The following is a 21,111-nucleotide window of genomic DNA, read 5'->3' as shown; positions in this document are numbered from 1 at the left end:
ATAGGGACAGTGGGCTGGGAAGCACTGAGCTTCCCCGGAGATCAGGTCCTGGACAAGCCTGCTGATGGTACCTGGTGAATGGTTCTGGTGGGATTTACAGGAGGGAGCCCATTTCAAGAAGCAGCCAGGAAGAGAAGTCATTGGGAGTCAGTGCAGGAAATCAGACCCAGGGATGGATTGAAATCCTGCCCTCCACTTGAGTCCCTGCTTCCTGTCTCTCCCTGTTCAGAAAGAGTCCTGGAGAGGAGTCTTATGAGATGTCATAAAATCACCTTGAAAAGATGAGCTATGAAAATGCATAAAGGAGCCAAAAAATAGACATTCACCACCATTTGTTCTTTTGTTTTCTTAAAGAATGTTCCCCCAACATTGCTTAATGGTGAGAAATGTCCTTTTTTTTTTTTTTTTTTTTTTTGTTATCAATAGGAAAAACTCACCTCAGCAATGGAAGTTTAAATGAATTCAGAATTAACATTGTCATGTTTACTGCATTGGGTACTACAAACACGTTCTCCTCCTTGTTGCAAAGAAAATTAATTTTGTTTAATTACTTTGACTATTTGGAAATATCTATAAGCCAGTTTTATTATGCAATACTTATAACAATCTATTTTGTGGCTTAATTGGCACAAATACACCATGTTTTGAGTCTGCGGCATACCCAGTTCTGCACTCCTTCAGAATACCAGAGAGGTCAACAGGCCTACATTTCATGGAAGATTCTTTGGTTTACCAGTTCTTTGATTAGCAATTGGGTTTCTATATTCTAATTTGTTGTTTAAATAGTAACTCTGTTATTTGATTATTGTTTCTCTGTCTTGCACACTGTAATTATTATTGCAGGCACATTTCCTCTAAGTATCTGCGTTACTTCTAAGTTCACCTCCCTTAGACAGGGATTTGTGTGATGTTTGAAGAATCCCCAAGATCATAAAGCCTTTTAGACAATATGCTGATGAGAGTGAGTGCATTTACAGAATTGTTAACATTTTATTCTGTTACTCATTGAAATGCATACCTAGAGTTTCTGATCAAGCCAGTTGATTGAAGCAGGCACCGGCATTTTAGTATTTTTAAAAAATTGACCTTTTTAAATATCAGTGTGCTTTCTCAGAATTAATAATTAGATATTCATTGCTATAAGATATATTACTATTCTATGTAATATATAACACATTATCATATTATCATAATTTTGTCTTAACATGTCTGTCTCCCCTACTGACTTGTGTGATGTCTCTGGCTAAATATTGCATCATGTTCATCTTTCAACTCTCAAGAATCACAATTCTTGGCACATGTAGAAACTCAGTATTTCATTTATTTGACTGAAGCCTTACTATCTTTTATTAGCAATTTATAATAACAAAAAATGACATGTTGTCTATCACGAGCATATAGTTTGTTGTTCAAACTGTCTCTATAAAGCTCCTCTGATTCACTCAAGCAGCATGGACCTCATGTGACATGATCACCTCTATTGGAATAATTTTTATAGTCTATATTTTTGTTTAAAATCTTCCCTATTAGTGAGGTATGAGAAGGTGGGAACCTTGTTTAATGAGGCCTGGGGCCAGTGTGGGGAAGCATGGTTGGCATTAAATTAAACATTTTGAGATACAGTGAATGAAATGATCAATGAAGGACACTTGGCTTATTTGCTGTGAGAATAAGAATGTCCATCCAATGAAAGAAATGAATATTCTGGCCCCAAAGAGGAAAAACATGCAAACATGTTTATGAATACCCATGGTTCAGACATAAACTCCATATTCTTAGCACCCTACACCAAGGCAAATCCAATGCTGGTTGGTACAATGTTCCCTTTCAAAATCTGCTTTACCGACAAGAATATTATTTAGTAGGACCACATCATAATATGCAGTGGTCGCTGAAGTGCAAAATAACTAACCTATGAAACCCCACGGTGATTTCCTGATCTAGGTCATTATACAGATGAGGTACAGTTGTTTAAATGTAATATCATGAACCTTTTAAATGCTGTGCATAATCTGACATTTTGAAGTGGATCTTGTAAAAAAAAATTACTAAAATGGATCCTGTGTTTTTCTTTAGCTAAAACATGTGATTGGTTTTGTTTAGTAAATATTTTCAGTTTCAGAAGGAAGAGATTTCCTATTGAAAATGGAAATCAGAGGAAATTGAAAAGGATGTTTGGAATAGTTGGTGTTAGAAAATCAGCTGCGTCAAGTTCTGAGCCTGGGCAACAGACATAAAACACAACCAATGATGCAGTGTGATTCTTTGTGCTCTGCCTGCTATGGATTTCTGTTTGCTACCCTGTGACCACACAGAGAGCTCCTGCATGCATTGGTGCTCCTGGTAAAAGCACCATTGCCGCAGAAGATGTGGAGAAAGAGAATGCAAGGGTCAACACCCCTCTCTCTATTCTGAAACAAAACTTTCCTGAGATCATCATTTGTTTAAGCTGGAAAGGAAAAAGAAATAGGGCATGAGCAGTCATTTTTTTTTTATAATGACAACTGTGGTTTTTAACTTTACCAGTCTATTTGTATAATTTAGTTCTAAGCTTCAGATTCCCTAACAAATCAGAGTATCTCCTGGTTTTAACCTTTGTAATTTGAGGAGCTATTATTTTCATCAAAACTGAGATTCAGGCTTAATTCTTTGAAGTGTTTCATACCTCATAAGGGCTGAAGAAAGCTGCCAGAGGGATTTCTATAAAGTTTAAAGAATCCACGGCACTGAAGAAAAATTTTTTTTAGATTTAAATTTATTTATTATTTATTTATTTGAGCATCTGCCTTTGGCTCAGGGCATGATCCCAAGGTCCTGGGATCAAGTCCCGCATCAGGCTTCCCACAGGGAGCCTGCTTCTTACTCTGCCTATGTCTCTGCCTCTCTCTCTCTGTATCTCTCATGAACAAATAAATAAAATCTTTTACAAAATTAAAAATAAATAAAATCTTTTTAAAAATCTTTAGAAAAGGCCATCAAACTAATTAAGTGAACTCTGTATATTTCTTTTTTAAAGCTGTTGTATTATTTCCTCACTCCCATCTCCCTTCCATAGTCATACTTCTTTTCTATTACTTCTATAAGGACTTAGGGCAGTTTTTTTTTACCTCTGATACTTTACTACATTTTGTTGCTTATACTATTTCTTTACTGAAACATCTCCCAAATAAACTCTTCACTTTCATATTTATGGATCATCATTTAATTTGGCAAAAGAATGATTGATTTTTATGACATTGATTTTTCATTGACTTTTGCCAGTTTTTGGCCAAAAGGAAACATGTAGAGCTATGCTCACTACTTATGTATCAGCCAGCTACATATACCACCTTCTAGTTACATTGAGAACCTACATGGAACTGGTATACATGGAACTGACCAGGTATATATGGAAACCTTGAGATACATGTGGAAGCTTTCAGGTTTTCTAAAACCTACTGTATAATCAGGAATGACCTAGGGATGCCTGGGTGGGTCAGTGGTTGAGTGTCTGCTCCGGGCATGATCCTGGAGTTCTGGGATCGAGTCCCACATCAGGCTCCCTGCATGGAGACTGCTTCTCTCTCTGCCTGTGTTTCTGTCTCTCTTGCTTTGTGTGTCTCTCATGAATAAATAAATAAATAAATAAAATCTTTTTAAAAAATCAGAAAAAAATTAAAATAAATTTTAAAAAATCAGGGATGACCTAGAATTTATGAGAATCCATGAAAAGCCTTAAGACATGCTCTTTATCCAGAAAGAATCACATGGGTGACATTTAATTTCTATTTATTAAATAAGAACTATTAAATATTTAAATATGTGAATAAATAAGGTAGAGAAAGGAGAGTGTATTAGGATTCTCTAGAGAAAACCAATAGGAGGGATATAGATATACATAGGCAGATACATATATATATATATATATATCCATATATATATAGAAAGAGAGAGAGAATATATGTACATATAGAGAATTGGCTCACACAGTTACAGAGGCTGGGAAGTCCCAAGATTTGCAGTCCACAAGCTCGAGACCCAGGAAAGCTTATTCTGGCCTGGTGCCTGGGTCTAGCTGGTCAGAAAGAGAATCCTGGTGAGAAACTGGCAAAAGGGCAGAGTAGGTCAATATTAAGTCACATGGTGGCCAGCTACAGAGGGGGGGATAATGTGTGCAAACTATAACAAAATAAGAATAGTCTGATGGGGAAGAGCCACGTTGTGAGGAGTCTTGGAATACACGTAGGAGAGTTTATTATTTACATGAAATGTTTATGAATTGAACATTGACATGATAACAGTACGACTTGGGAAATTTAATCTGATAGAGGCTTGGGCACACACTCTTTTCCTTAATCCAGAATGACAACTACTTGTTAAGGATGGCCTTGCTTTTTCATGGGGATGCATGTCCAAGCAATTTTCATAGAGACTGATAAAGCACGACTGTGCGGGATATACACCATTTTGGGAAGTTCATACAAAGGACATCCAAACCTACAAGACTTCCCAGAGAAAGTGGGCCACCAAGAGTGATGGAAATTATCCAGAATGTTTTGTGGGGCTTGGGTATGTGTGGATTATGTTCCCAGAGGAGAAAGCAGGGTGAGTTGGGGGCCCAGAGGTGGACGGAGTGAGGTCTGTATGAGGGACCAAAGGACATTCCGTGTAGCACAACCTCAGAGGACATGAAGAGGCTCGAAGAACAGAAGGTCTGGCACCTGATCCTGTGACCTTTGGTGAGCCACATCGGGGAGTTAGGATTTAAGGGTTTGGGCTCAAGAAGTGAGTTCACTAAATTTATGTTCCAAAAAGAGAACTTTGCCTTTAGTGCAGAAACTAGATTGGAGGTGAGCAGGAATGGTGAGGGGGGTGGATTTGAACCGCTGGAGACCAGATACCACAGTTCCCTGGGTGTCTGCTGGGGTGCTGCAGGCTTCAGGGAATGTGGAGGAAGGGCCACCTCTTGGATATATAGTGCTCGAAGCATCTACCCAGCCAAGGGAAGCTCTGCACAGTTGTAGGAGGAGAAAGAAGTTTGGGTGTAGGGAATGTTCAAATCGGTCAGAGGGAAAGAATGAAGTAGAATGGGTAATAGAAATAATTTGTTTGAGATGAAAGTAGGATTCTCTTTGGAGGCTACCAAGTTGAAAGGAGTTGTGGAGGGTGTTTGTGGGTTAGTCAGCATGGTGCTTTTTGCAGAATTAGCACTGCAGAAATGCTTGGTGTGAGGACCTGAGCAGGTCCCAGCAGAGAGCAGGATACCATGTGCTCACCAGCAGTGGACATTGGTGGAGGGTCATGTGTCTGCATTGCATTTTCTGTCATATTTTCATGTGGCAAGAGTTTTGGGGCAGGTGCCTACCTCGGTATGTAAAACACAGGATTGTGATGAAGTTTATCCTTTGCAGCAGTGTTCTGGGCATGACCTTGCACACTGCTTTTCCATAACCATCTTCCCCGAGGAGGATTTCAGCACCTATTCAACCTAGCAATTTAAATATTTATATATTTATGTATATATGTATCTATATATCTATGTCCTGCCTCTCCCCATGCAGAGCACTGGGGCCAGCCTGTGGGGGACTTGGTGTGAACTACAGAGAGCTCCTTCTCCACCTCTGCAGGTGCGACCCCTCTGGCCTTGGCTCCTTAAGCAGGTTCAGGAAGGCCAGACCAAGCCACACTTTCTGAGCAAAAATTTCTCTCTCTCCCCATTTCACTCATTTAAATATTGATAGTTCTCTGTAAGTGCCTCTGTGAACCGGAAAGGAAAAGTGCCCTTTCCCCTGGGCACCAGGCTCGGGGACTGGTTGCAGACTGGGATTCGAGCCCCCCGACAACTTCCCTCGGTCTCTGTGCAAGATATGGTCACTCCATCCTTTTTTTTTTTGGCCACTCCAACCTTGGGCTTCCACCCCCTTCTCTTCAAATTAGACATCAACAATCAAGTTAGTGGGCTGTAAGCATTCACTATTTGAAAGATGGTGAGAGTTTAGTTGTTTCACCAGATGTTTTGAAGAAGTATTTTGGCTGATTAGAAAAATATGGACAAACTATTCTGGGAATGTCACAAGACCCAAAGTCTTTCTGAATGCATAAATTATTAAATGGATTCTGTTTTGTTCTGTTTTTCCTGAAGACCACTGGCAGGGTCTCCTTTTTCCAAACAAAATAGTTTGCGGTTAATATATTAATATTTTCATTGGTGGAGATTTATGTATCCGAACCTGTGGTTAATAAAAACCTTATTCATATCCCGTTGGGGAGGGGGATTTAAAATCCGTTAATACTTTCCAGATAGTTGAAAAACAATAGAGAAAAGAATTTCCTTTTCAGGAGCAAGGTGGGGGTGGGTGGACAAGAAGGGGCAGTGTACCACCTTCACCAGTGAACCAGTAAACAGCGCTGTCTGTGTTGATGCCAGCTGTTTGCTTTTGCCTTATCTGGCTTCTGTTTACATATTAAACATCCCCAAGTAGAAGGCAGCTCTGCCTACAATAGAGAAGACATTGTTCTTTTGTATTTATAAGGGGCAGATAAACCCCTGAGCGAATCATCATATTTACAGTCTGTGAGCTCTGACTTGGTGAATGGGCCATGCAAGAGGTTTTAAGTAGTAGTATCTTTTATTTGTGTTCAAATCTTCATTCCCAGTGTGTTCTGGGCATGGGCAGGGGCTTGGGCAATGAGCTGGTTTGTGTCTGGTGAATGGTGATGCCCAGCAAGCACAGGCAGGGAAGCTGTGGGGTTTTTTGTTTGTTCATTAATTAATTTTATGTTGAGATATAATTGACATAGAACATTGTGTTAAATTTAAGCTATATAACTTGTTGGCTTGATATATATATGTATACACACACACACACACACACACATACACATACACACACCTCTATCCTGTCGCATAATTATTATTTCTTTTTTATGGTGAGAACAATTAAAATCTAGTATCTTAGCAATTGTGAAGTTTTTAAGTTATAGAGACTATAATCCCTGTGCTGTGCCTTGAATCTCCCAGAATGTATTCATTTACTAGTTGCACTTTTGCTATTTTAATGTCCCTGACACCCAGAAGGAGGACACAGGACCTTGAAATTCCACTGTGGAGTTTTTCCGCAAACAAGTCATTGTTTGTATTTGCTATTCAGATCCTATCACCACTACCTTGAATTCCTGGTCCTCATATCAGAGTGATGCCATTGACAGTTTTTTATATAAATCTAAAGACAAAACTGCCATATGCCTGAACTCTTGCACTCCTTGGCATTTATCCTAGAAAAACAAAGACTTAACATTTATCCAAAAACCTGCATGTGAATGCTTGTAGTAGCTTTACTCTTAATAGTCCCAAACTAGAACCAACCTAGAAGTTCCTCAGATGACTAAACGGTTTGACAAACTTGTACATACGTTTATGCTATGGCATTCTACTCAGAGATAAAATGAAGCAAATCAGCGATACACACAACACACTGGATAAATTTCTGGAGAATTCTGCTCTTGTTTTTTGAAATTCATATTTTTAAAGATTTTTAAAATTCATTTATCCATGATAAACAGAGAGAGGCAGAGACATAGACAGAGGGAGAAGCAGGCCCCCCGCGGGAGCCCCAGGACCCTGGGATTATGACCTGTACCAAAGGCAGACACTCAACCACTGAGCCACCCAGGTGCCCCAAAACTCATAATTTTATAGAGATTTTTTTCTAGTTATACATAATTGTCATTGACTCTTGGAAAATAGGGGAATATGGGACAAAAAAGAAAAAGAAGAAATAGACCTTCAGTCTGCCATCTATCCCTCCGTCTTTCTACTTTGTTTTCCTGAGACTTTTTAAACTCACTCATGGAGAGAGGAAAAAAAAAAATAGAACAGCTTCATGATTTAAAGTTATCCAAGGGAAAATAAAATCACACATCAAGCATGGAAGTTACAGAGCATGTGACGATGCCGGGGTCTGGACGCTGAGCTTTGTGAAGACTGAAGACTGGTGGTTGGTTGATTCTCTATCCTGAGTCTGTGTCTTTGCCCCTGCTTTTAAATACCAGTTTAATGGGAAAATGTTTAAGTAACACATTTCACATCTATTATTTTGCTCTGATTTTGCTGTGATTCATCAATTTGGGAACCTAGAAGTTACTTTTCCTAGACTTTGCCTCAAGAAGGATTGACCGTGCTTAATTAATTGCTAACATTTGGGGAGAAGAAGTGAACAGGAACACTGGTAGAGACAAGGTCTGCTGAGAAGCAATTTTTAATAAGTCTCCTTGAGGTTACCAATTCAGCCAACACTTCCAGTCAAGAATGTTTACTCTTTAAAAATATAACTATATAGTTGATAGCAGTGTTATCGAAATTTCTAGAGAATTGGACTCCCTAATTTCTACAATGTGTTTGTCTTTTCTTTGTTAATGAAACCTAAGAGCATTTAGTCAAGACTGACTTTTCTTAGCAGAAGAATACCACACTCTTCACTGAGTCTTCGAGAAACATGGGGTCTTAGATCTGTTCCTTGGTAGAATATTTCCACTATTTTTAGCAATCAGGGTGGATGTAACTTGCCTGTCATAGAACTTAGTTTTCTGCTTTTTTGATATAATTTACCTATTAAATCAGCTTGTCCTTACCTGTTTCACAGACAATGGAGTTATATAACAAATAATCCACCTTTATTTTTTTTTTCCACCTTTAAATACATGATAAAAATAAAGGTAGACTCACTTTCCTCATTGAATATCTCATTTCACATTTTTCCTCCACCACTGAACAGAGAAACCATCATACAATTTCATTCAGTCGAGATTTGTGATGAAATAAATCTCTGACTTTGCATCATTTAATTTACTTCAGTGCAAATTATTTGCTTATTGATAGAACTGTAAATAGAATTACCCGAAGTCCTATTGAGAGCTAAATGTGTTGTTATGACTACAGAGTTTTCATACGTACTAATGACGTTTCATAAGTTAAGGTTAAATATTGCTTAGGCACATGCACATGTGTGTCAAGTGTATGTGAGCATCTGTATGTCATGCCTGGAGTATAAGCATAAAAGAGTTGAATCATACACTTTGAAATTTCTTGGTGTGAAGTGACACAATATTTCACTACAATGTTGTAGCTCAGCGCCTGAATATCACCATCCAGCAGCAATAAAGGTCATCTAATACAACCTAATTTCTGACCCTTGAATCTCTTTTTCAGCAAATCTGTTTAAATGGCTATGTAGCCTCAACTTATCTACTAATGACAGGGAGCTTACTATCTTAAAAGCAGTGCATAGCTATCTAGAAAGTTTGTTTATTAGAAAATATTTTCTTATGCTGCCTTGAAACCTACCCCCTTCTGGGTTTTTATAGCATATTTGGACATATGTAAAAACGCTATTATATAGCAAATTCTCAATAAAAAGTAATATTGATGATGATGATGATGGGATGATGATAATGACAGTATCTACAGATTTACCATTAATGTAGCCTAAATTTACGTATTGCCTCTGGTCAGATTAATGTTTGCAACAGTTAAATGCTTAGATTTTACTCACTTATGCTAAGCCTGTCTTAGTAGTGTGGTGTGAATTTTGGGTTAAGATGTAGGTTTGTGTCTCTTTGACGTAGACTGTGGAATTCTTTACCTTGCCTCACCACCCAAGGCAGTGGCTTTCCCTTTAATCTTCACCACCACTGAATTCCATTATAATGTCAAAGATGCTTCAACCCTGTGTCTGGGAGTTCCCTGGAGGCCCCCACCACAGTGGCAGAGACCCCTGCACAGAGACAGCATTCACTCTGCAGCATTTCCCGGATGCTTCGCTGAGCTGGGAACTACTGTGCTTCTAGCCCACCATGCAAGCCTAGGACTGATCTTCCTCCTGGAAGCTTGTAACTGAGCTAGGGGAGCCCCGGACGCACTGGACTGAGTGTGCACTGGTTGCCACTTATAGCTGGGAAGCATTCCAGAAGCTTTGGCTCCCTTATGCCTTAAATGGGTGCAATGATAGGTCCCCTCTTCAAGGTCAATGTGAAAATTAACTGAAGTAGTCCTTCTAAAACATCCAGTCAAGAATGATTATCTCCCACTGCCTTTCTCTTTGAGTAGAATTAGCCAAACAGTGTTCCCCAATATACAGTTTTTAACATTATATAACCAACGTGTTCCTCTTCTGCTCCAAGGTAGAAGCTCCGTCTGGAGCATTCCCTCAATTTGTCAAGCTTGTCGGAACAAAATAGCAAAGATTCTTGGTTCAACAAGTGACCATATCTGATGCTTCTGACACTGGACTCTGAGATATCTCAGAGTCATCTATATGTTGCCAAACATTACTGTTCCAAGTTAAGTAGGAGTTAGAAGGAGATGAGTAAAAAAAGATTATTTGAGTAGTAAGTGTATTATTTTGAGTCATAAAAGAGATGATATAAAACACATTGAGTTCTAAGATTTCAGTACTGGGAATTGCAGGACCATTAATTATTAGGTGACAAGTTGGAAACGGATTCATCTAGGGTGGTTTTCAACCACTGTGTTGAGATTATGAGAAACCAGAGGAGTATCACTTCCACAGGGGAGTCTATAACCCATAACCTGCAATCATTGTTAGCTATTTCCAAGTGTTAGAAACATCTGGAAATGCGGTCATGCTGCAGATATGGTCGTTAACCTTGCATTCTATTTAATTTATCATGAAAACATAGTCAAGAAGTGAGAACCAAAATCTATTCCTTTCTTCTATTTATTTTAGCTGGAGAAGAACAGAAAAACATATTTTAGAGTTTAAAATATTCTGTGTTGTTAATAGCATTTGTTACAATTTCTCAAAATGTTCCTTTATTTGAATTAGTTATTTATTTGATGAAATGCTTTATTAATGTTAGAACACTCTGGCTAAAATCTACCCAGATGAGCAAGATGTACTATTTCCAGGAAAACAATGCACTCATATTCTACATGTGCATTGCAGTGTGAGTGCAGAAACCATACCACACACAATATCTTATTGGATTCTCGTAAAATCATCACGAACTGGAAATGGAGAATATTTAAGTCAATTTTTAATCTATTTGTACTCCATTTTACAAATGAGAAAATAAAGGTTTAAGATGTTGTCAGAAAAGGTCAAATCAGACTTGATTCTAAGTCTTCAGATGTTTGGTTATAATATTTTCTGGGCATATTTTTCAAGTATTTCTCTGTCCTTGTGTGCCAATTCATTAACAAATGGCATCAAAGGGAAAGTGAATTATTTTAATCTCCAAAAAAATAAACTTTTAATTTTTTTTTCTGATACTAACCTTTCCATTTTAAGATGCAATTTTGCAGGTAGCAAAGAACTATACTTCTAGTGATCATTCTAGACATTACTGAATAGTGGGAGAAATTTTAAATTTATATAGAGGACATTGAGTTCTATTTTGTGGGGTACGGGATGTCATTTTCATGCCAACAAGTTTTCTGGCCACAGAGCAAAATACAACCAATCTTCAAGCATCATTCCTCCATCCGGCAAACTGCCTTCTAAAATCCTCGATTTTGATTGGGTTTCTCTTGGCCCATTTCATATGTAACAGCCCAGTCTGCAACCACCAAGATTAATTTCACATGGCTTTCTCCATCCAGAATTTAACAGTAGTGTAAATGCCAGTTCTTGCTGCTCCATCCAGCAGGCCATAGCTGCTGGAAATTCTCTACCACAAGGACACATAGATGGGGGATGGGGAAACTTAAATATTGGAAATGACCATAGATAGTGCTTCTCTATTGATGACTTCTTAAGAATTTTAAAAGAAACCATGGCATTTTGCCTATCTGACTCTCTGATGTTAACAAGAGCCACTTGTTCTTTGCAAGAGGTTCAGTGGCCTCTCTTGATGGAATACTTAACGCTATGCAACGATCAACAAATGCTTGGGGAAAAAAAAGATGGCATCGAGGATATGAGAATCAGAAGAATTGAGAATGGTTGTGATTTCCTATCGTTAAGACTTTTTAGTCACTTAAATTTTGTAAATTTTAGGCAAAATGCCTCTGACCATCATAGCCCAGTTCCTCGCTGAAATTGTTGCCCTAGACTTCTTCCTTTTGTTCTGCTGCCCCAACCCCCAACACAGCCATCCTAGTCAGACAGTGGAGGGCATCTGGAGAAAGAGCGAGAGCCATGGGAGCTGGGCTTCAGCTCCACCCGGACCCTCCACAGGGAACACTAGTCTTCCGACACCCCTCCCCAGCTTGGCAGTCCTCAGATATCTCAGATATCTCAGATTCTTACAGCCTCCGCAAGCCAACATTGCCTGGACATCTCAATCAGCTTCTGTCTCCCCTAGAAACACTGAAGCCAGAAGAGGGGCTGCTTTGAGAGGCTACAGCCTTGAGACCAGATCTGTCACCTTGCCTGGCAGATGGGAGAGGCTGGGTCCCTTCTGCAGTGCGAGGCACATGCTCCACTGTACCCAGTCCCAAACTCTCTCCCCTTGTACAGACACTGCTCTTTACTTGTGTGCTTCCAACTCAGCAAGTGACTATTTCTTTTTTTTTTTTTATTTTTATTTTTTTATTATTTATTTATGATAGTTACAGAGAGAGAGAGAGAGAGAGGCAGAGACACAGGCAGAGGGAGAAGCAGGCTCCATGCACCGGGAGCCCAACGTGGGATTCAATCCCAGGTCTCCAGGATCGCGCCCTGGGCCAAAGGCAGGCGCCAAACCGCTGCGCCACCCAGGGATCCTGAGCAAGTGACTATTTCAAAGGCTCTGCCGGCCCCCACCCCAGAAGCTGGACTATCTCAGTTCTTCACTCCAGAGCTGGGGCAGATGCCAGAGAGGGCTCACAGCAACCCCCACCATGCACATCCCCAGTTGCCCACTGTGCTTTTCTGGCACCACCACCCATTTCCTTGTCGCTGGCCTTTCTTTATGTCACCATCAATCCATCTTAAATATGGTACCCTTTTGTTTTGTTGACTCGGGCTTATTGCAGTTTTCCTTTTCCCTTCCAGAACATTCAATTCTTTTGTCATCCCTAGAACATTAGCATCTTCTTTGGGGTGAGCTCACCCAGTCACATGGTTGAACTCATATGCATGTTGATGACTTCCAGATCTTCTTTTCTCATCTTTTCTGAATTTCAGGTCCTTAGAGCCAATTACTTTTTTTTGGAATCCTACTCGAACGTCAACCAGTAGTTCAAAGTCAACATGACTAATAGAAAATAGAAGACTTTCTCTCTCAAAAACAGAACCCCCCCTTTTGAAAACATTCTGGTTGAATGGGCCCACTCTCCACCCTGTTTCCCCGGACATCATCTTGAAAAGCATCATTAATGCCTCTGTCTCTCTTTCCTCTCTATCTGATCTGTCCCCTCATCCAGCCAGGTCTGCCCCCAGGACACGTCTGTCCTCTCCCCTTTCCCTCACCACTGCTGGTCTCACTGGATCACCCAGCACCCTTAGTTGCCCTGTCTGTTCCAGGTAATCATCCACTTGGGGAGAATACTCTTTTTCAAACACCAATCTGATCATGCCCTTTGTTTCAAGACCTTTGGGACTGCCCATCATTTCTAAGATATAATGGAAACTCTTGCAAGAGAGACAAAACTCTAGCTACATCTCCAGCCTCATCAGAAGGCTCCAATTTTGCCAATATACCTGACTTTCTGTGTACATCATGCATGGTAAAGGCTGTGTGCCTTTGTATGTGTGGCTAAGTATTCCAGGGGCACCCTTACATCCTGGATGTGCTTGGAAAATTCTTATTCAAGTGTCAGCCCTTGGAAGGAAAGCCTCTTTCTCTCCCACAGACTTTTCTTATCATCCTCTCTGGGTTTGGTCGCCTTCCAGAATACCTACAAACTCCTCTTGTCCATCTCTATTTTTCTGCCTCCGTACTATACTATACTATACTATACTATATATTGTATATTATATTCTCTCCTTCCTGAGCTCAACAGTATACTGCTTTTTTGTTGTTGAGCTTCCAAGGATGAGCTCTTTATCGTTATATCCTCAGCTGCTGGTATGGTATACTTGGGAAGTGATTGCTGTGTGATTGTTGCATAAAAGGAATAAATCAACAAATTAATCAGCCACCACATAATTACAGGATATTAACAAGAAGAAATTATAAATGACTCTAAATTAAAAATCTTTAATAAAAATGTTAATTACAAAGCCTACGCTAGGACCCACTAAATTTCTAAATGAAATTCATAAAACTCTTGTGACCTTCCTTAGCTAGGAAGGGTACAGCTCAGGTGAGAACCAAGTAAAACACTGTAAATAGGTTCTGGTACAACAAGAACTTTTTTTTTTTCTTCCTGAAACATCATGTGCTATTATGTATCAAAGCCTTGTAAACACAGGGTACTCAATGTTCAGGTGACTTCTATTATTCTGGAGACCAAATATGGCGGAAGTGACTTTTAACCACTGGAGTTTGACCACAAGCCAAGCCATAAGACTGTGTGTTTTCTATCCTAACAGGTATTTGAACCAGACCCTACCAGAAGATATATCAACAGCAGAGCATTCTCTGAACAGGGAGAAATTCGCTATTTTGAAACAAGCCCTGAATGTAGTTGGCTTCAGTAACTTGGTGAGTCATATCATAAATATTTCACTGAGAAAACCAACATTCTACTAATTTACAAAAGTTATTCATTCAAAAACATTGACTGAGTCCCTATTATATTCCGGATATTGTTGGGAGTACTCACAATTTAGCAGAGAATAAGCCTCAATCTATGCCTCCTAGAGTTCATATTCTCATGGGGGAGATAGACATCAGTGCTGTTCCCTGGGGTCATAGATCCTATGAAGACAAATAGAGAGTGACAAGAGGAAGGGCATCGACTTTCAAGAGGGTGGTCAAGGAGACCTTCTCCCACATGAACTAACAGAGCAAACAGATCAAAGGACTGTGCACGGACCAACTCCAGAGAAAACTGGCAAATCTGAAGGAACTAATTGCTGCTAAGAATCACTTTGAAAAGTGACCTTATGACTTACGACAGTGTGTTTCTGTGCCATAGAAAGTTTTTTTTGTTTATTCTTAAAATACCCACAAAGCATTATGAAGTGGGGAAATACAATTTAAAATGTTCAGATCAGTGCTCTATGATACAAATTTCTGTGATCATGGAAATGTTCTGGATCTGTGCTTCACGACACAGTAGGTCCATGTGTGGCTAGCAGGCACATGAAATGTGGCTAATGCGAATAAGGAAATGAATTTTTAGTTTTGCTTAGTTTTAATTAATTTAAATTTAAGCAGCCTCATGTGGTCAGTGATTACCGAATCAGACAGCATAGGTCTAGTGGACAAGAGATCTGAAATGAGCTAAGCCTGGAAACCCTTCACACTCCCGTCAAATTCTCTTTCCCTTACACATTAGCTGTTCCCTCCTCATTCAGTTTGATGCAATTTTCAATTATGGCCAATTCCTCGTTAGCGGTTAGCACAAGATTGCACGGGTGACTTTGGAATGCCAATAGGTTAGCAACCCAGATTTAGCCATAGATTTATGTATCTTCTTCTTCTTATAGTAAGTTGATGGTAGTAAGTTCATTTTGTTTTTACCCCTAACCCACATAGACAGGGCTCAAAGGGCAGGGACCTGTGGGAAGGGGTGGGGAGATGGGGATTCGCCCTAAATGAAACAGCTCTGGGCACTTCACCCCCGTCCCATTCAGAACTTGGGAATCTAGGAACATACAATCATATGGTATCTGTGTTTTTCTTTTTCTCTCTCTCCAGTTATCCAATCTCTATATCTCTGTCTTTTAGTAACTCCTACCCATTTGCACTTTTCTGCCCTGGCATTCACTACTGTTGTACTTTTAAAAAAAAAAATTTTCCCTTTTTCTGTGCCTAAAATTTCTGCTTCCTTATAGGAAACTGGGATATAGAAGTGGGTATGGAACCATTCTACCAAAGTACTCGTTGCTTGGAAACAGGGTTTTAAAAATCCATGATTGATTCTCAGAAGGAAGGGCAACCAGAATATACTTTTTCGCCTAAGGTACCCACTAGAGAATCTGACAACCTTTTTGGTAAAAGACATATGTGCATTTTAACAAAAGACACAAAGGACACCATTTCACTGTGATCCTTTAGGGTGATCAGAATGGTGACATTTTAGTGCACTTCGGAGGGATAGATCATGTCCGGTAGGACCAGAAGGGAGATATTTCTGGGCTGGCAAGAAAATTGAACAAGACTTGTTCATAAAGATGCCTTCACCTGCGTCCTCCATCAGCACCTTGTCATGGGCCAGCAGGATGGCAGGGAAATGCCACCCACTGTCTGCGGACACAGGACGTCAGCCCTGTCCTCTGCTCACAATGCTTCCTAGTGTGGCTAGTTGTCATGCTCTGTCTCCACCGCTAAACTCCGAGACCCTTGAGGTCAGAACAAAGCCTTCCTGACCGTGTATCTCTAGAGTGCCTACTTCACGGGGAACCATGAAAATATACTGAGGAGTTACTGGATTTATTAAAAATATTAAAAAGGGGGAAAGCAGTTGTCAGGTAGTGTGAGGAGTAAAATGTTATTCAAGCCAGCATGATTGAATGAAGTTTGAAACCATAGCCTGTGATTTGCAAGTCACCGAAACCACTTTTAAGTAATGCCACAGTCCTAGGGTATTATACCTGAAAATTACTTACAGACCATCCTTGTCAGTATTCTCATCTTAAAGATGATAGAGTTATATTCTGTGGTGAAAACTAGAAATTCTGGAAGAAATTCTTGGAGGTCTTAAGGGCTACATTATTCTACTTGTATACTTATAAAGCAAATGCGAGTTGTTCTTAGTAAATTTTCACAGACGACAGCTTTTAATTTTAAAACTGCATATTAGGAAAATGAGAATTTAAAAGACATGTCCCTTGCCCAACATGGAACTTAACCAGTGTACTATTGATATCATTATACTAAGTATTTGTTCCAGAGAGGTTTATTTTTCAGCCTACAGCTTTTCCTTGATTTTTCACTGTCACCACAAAATGACTGCCCATAAACCAAATTTAAGGTCTAATTTCTTTCTTTATGCAGAGCTCCAGATTCTCAGATCTTTTCTTTCAGCAGACACTCTTACTTCCTTCTCCCTTCTGCTCAAAGATAGCTCTTGCCAACATCCATTTCTTTCTCTTTTCCTTAAAATACCTTAAAAAACAATTAGCATTTTTTAAATTCAGGCATAGACGTTTGTATCATGCCTTTCTGAATTTCCCAGCAGAAGTGAAAAGTCCTATAATCTTAACATCAGTTTATCTCAGAGGGGACATAACGAGAAGATGGCCAACACAGAGTATGTCCTCTCAGGAAGCAGCCTCCACCTGTCGCCCTGTGTCAGCCCCACGAGCATGCACCTTGGCCCACCAGTCCAACCATCAGGGCACAGTGGTTCATGTTTCAGTATGAGATTTATCTAGAAACTGTCAATTTATATCAGAACATCACTTCCTTACCCTCTTTTAAGGAGCAGAGACACTGACTTAAGGGAAATGTACATTGAAGCGATTGTGGTTTCAAGCTGGAGATGGGTGGTTTCTCTTACCAGACACTTGGGATCTGAAAAATTCCAACCCCACCAACAGGGTCCTCATCAGTTTTGTTTTGTTTTGTTTTGTTTTGTTTTAAGCTATTAGGTTTTTAAAGGATTTGTCTTTTAATCTTTCTCCTAAGCCATTCTGTTTTCTGTCTTTGTAAAACGTGTAGGAGGTAGAGAATCTGTTTGTGATCCTGGCAGCAATATTACACATTGGAGACATTCGATTCACTGCTCTGACCGAGGCCAACTCCGCATTTGTCTCTGACCTCCAGCTTCTAGAACAAGGTCAGTGGAACAAGCTCACCCTCGTGGGTGCGTAGCTTTGCAGACGTGCCAGTAGAGGGAGACACAGTACGGAAAACTCTGGCAGAAGACCCCCCCCCCCCTTTTCTGCAGGAGTAGAATGCAGAGTGGGAAAATATATACATTAATAATAATTAAAAAATAATAAAAAAGCGGTATCCACTTCTTATAAATGGTTTGGGGAATGAAGAACAACATGTACATAATGTTCTCCTGCTTCCCACATTTACAGAGTTGATTCTTAGGCACATACTTGGGTTTATTTATGTTGTTCTCAATATTCTCTCCCCCCCACCCACCCACCTTTGCTGCCCAGTGTATTTTGGGAGCATGTTATTAGCTGAAAAATTTTTTTAAAAGCTACTTGTTTTTTTTTAATTTTTAAAAATTTTTTATTTATTTATAATAGTCACAGAGAGAGAGAGAGAGGCAGAGACACAGGAAGAGGGAGAAGCAGGCTCCATGCACCGGGAGCCCGACGTGGGATTCGATTCTGGGTCTCCAGGATCGCGCCCTGGGCCAAAGGCAGGCGCCAAACAGCTGCACCACCCAGGGATCCCCCTTAGCTGAACATTTTAAACAATACATTACTTCCCTTCAAAGGTCTCGCCAAAAACCTCTCTCTCCCCTTTGAAGTTGCTTTGTTAGTCTCTCCCAGATTTTTTTCAAGATACCTTCAAACCACAGATTGTCAGTGAGCATCATGTCTTCATCTTGTATCAAAGTAATTTAACCAGGGACTGGGAGAAACATTCAGGGCCACCTGTGAGGGCAAGGAGGGAAGAGACCTGTAATGATTTTCTACAGGAGCCCGACCAGCTCATTAGCATTATGATTACTAGAAGATATTTCTCTAGTGTACTTTGATACTTCAAGCACTTGTTCAGTGTTTTGTAATCCACACAGTTCCTAATGGGGCTATATAATAAACTCATAAATAGTAACTGTAAAGTACCAGGTTCGCGCTCAAAAAACATATACTAACTTTATGCTTCCAATGCTGCTTTAATTTTAGTGGCTGGATTGTTACAAGTATCAACTGAGGAGCTGGTATCTGCTTTAACATCCGATATCCAGTATTTTAAAGGTAAGTTCTGCTAGACTCTGATGTTTACCTTTGTGCAATCTGTGGTCTTCTCCCAGATACAGAAAGCCAATACAACCTTCCTCTCCCCACCTCGTGTACCTCTTTCCATGCACTGAATGCCGAAAGAGAAATGCATGATGAACCCATTTGGTCACCTGACATGGCTCTGTGTTGTGAACCTTGTTAAGCTCTCGAGAGACCATTTCGGTGAATTAGTCACCTTTTCTAGCTAATCGGTCCTTTTAGACAAATTGAGTCATCAATCCAACAGGACATATTCAGGTAAATGATTGGAACTGTTTGTGTATGCCATGTCGCCACCCTGGTCAATGAAGACTTCTTCCTTCCTCTGCATGGTAAGTTGTAAGAAAAGCTGCGGTGTATTGGGCACTTGTGAACCGACAGGAGAGGTGCCAAGTGCTATAAATGCTGGTATTTTAACATTTCCACACATTGCTCTGAAGGAGGCATAACTTTTTCTTTAGAACAGATGAGAAAACTAAGGTTCAAAGAGACTCAATAACTCTGCACCTCAGATCACTAGTAAAGGCATGTTTGGAATTCGAATCTAATGCTGCCTGCCGGAGTGCTGCAATGACTCTCCTTACGCCACACACATCTCTCTCTATTCAGTGGTTTCCCACGTGCACTTCAGGTGTTCCCAGGAGATATTGCCTTACCAGCCTTCCTTTTACTGAGAGTTTGAGGACTCACCCTCCCCCTGATCTTTCTTTCCCGAAATCACCCCTGTCCTTACCTGGTGCTCCTCTTGAACATACTTGCAGATATTTAGTATGTGACTTACCACTCCTGCCTCATAGCTCCATAGGGTTCCTATCCAGCTCTGGAACTTAATGCATCTTCCCATTATCCAGGCAGTTGTGCAAAAGTCATTTTGGTGCCTCTTCCTCCTACACCTCGACTGATGCCTATCAGCTCTACTTCACACATCTCCCTTGGTCTCACTACCTTTCCTTCATTTCTGACACCACTACCTTAATATGTCATTCCTTTCCTAGATCACGGAACAATATCCTCTTTAATTTTTTATCTGGCCTTCTCATACTGTCTACCTTCCCCAATGGCTCAGGAATGGTCTTTCTGAATCATATTCTGCAAATATGATTTTCATCCATGGACAAGAGCCTTTCAGAGATGCTCTCAGATCATCCATTTGGGATAGCCCAGCATGCCCTTTATAATTCAGGTTTACCTCACATTGATGCTTTATTCTGACCCATCTTCCCACCAGCCCTGGCATCTAATTATATCATTTCTTGAACTTCTCCAAAATCATCATGTCTCATGATGTTTTGAGAAAATTTGAACTCACCATTAATACCTAGAATTTACTGTTTGTAAGTTTTTCTCCTTACACCATCCTCGCATCCTTACTAAGCTACCATGTTGCTGACCCATCAACACCCTCAATCATGTTTAGTCTAGAGACCATAATTCTATAATGTCATAAATACCACACCTGCTTTCACAGCCACCTTATTTGTTGATCTCGATGGCCTTTAACTGACAGGTCTCTGAATCTTCCTCACCTGCTGTGTTTTTTTTTTTCTTTTATCTCTGCCTATCTGGTTCTCCTGCATCTCTACCTCCATTGACCAACAGCTCTTTCAGCCATTATTTCACACAGTAATCATCTTATTACTTAACCCCCTGCTCAGCCACGTAGCACCGGTTAGCCAGGCTAGCCACAGCCACACAGTATGAGTGCTAGATGCTTCTCTGTTCTCTAGCATCAAAGCTATCACAGGCTCAGCTCCAAATCATCCTCACCTGTTCCCCGCCCCCCTTGGTTTCTTCTGAAAACCTTATCACTCAAGATTTCAATTACCATCTCTTAGAGAATGACTTGAACAGTTCTATCTGAAGGCTCTAACTTCTTCCCAAACTCCACACACACATTTTGGTTAGCTGGACTGTGTCTCCGAAAATATTTAAAATATGACAAATTTTCCAGATGGCCAGGTTTCCAAAGGCCTTGAGGATGATTCATATTCAAACCAGAGAGCTGTTTTCAGAAACCCTGTTAAGGGGGGCCCACCAACAGTTGGTTCCCTAATAGAAAGGAAATTACAGAGCCTGCATCGAGATCCAAAGCTATGCTCAGGGTCAGTAGCAAATAATACTGCAGTGTACATGGGCCTCACTTTGGGAAACATTTTCAGTGGCAGACACC

General features: G+C 40.2%; 1 protein-coding gene across 1 annotated transcript in view; it reads left to right on the top strand.

Annotated features, from left to right (window-relative positions):
* The window catches only part of MYO16 (myosin XVI), a 451,497-nt gene that overhangs the window by 214,926 nt on the left and 215,460 nt on the right, over nucleotides 1–21,111 (top strand). The window contains exons 16-18 of the mRNA XM_041730888.1: nucleotides 14,457–14,568; nucleotides 17,695–17,812; nucleotides 18,846–18,917. Of these exons, the coding sequence (XP_041586822.1) occupies nucleotides 14,457–14,568; nucleotides 17,695–17,812; nucleotides 18,846–18,917 (302 nt within the window). The remainder of the gene's footprint in view (nucleotides 1–14,456; nucleotides 14,569–17,694; nucleotides 17,813–18,845; nucleotides 18,918–21,111) is intronic.

The sequence above is a fragment of the Vulpes lagopus genome, chromosome 16 (assembly GCF_018345385.1).
Source record: "Vulpes lagopus strain Blue_001 chromosome 16, ASM1834538v1, whole genome shotgun sequence".
Lineage (NCBI taxonomy): Eukaryota > Metazoa > Chordata > Mammalia > Carnivora > Canidae > Vulpes > Vulpes lagopus.
Note: the sequence above shows the minus strand (reverse complement) of the source record. Positions and strands in the feature narration are given on the sequence as shown.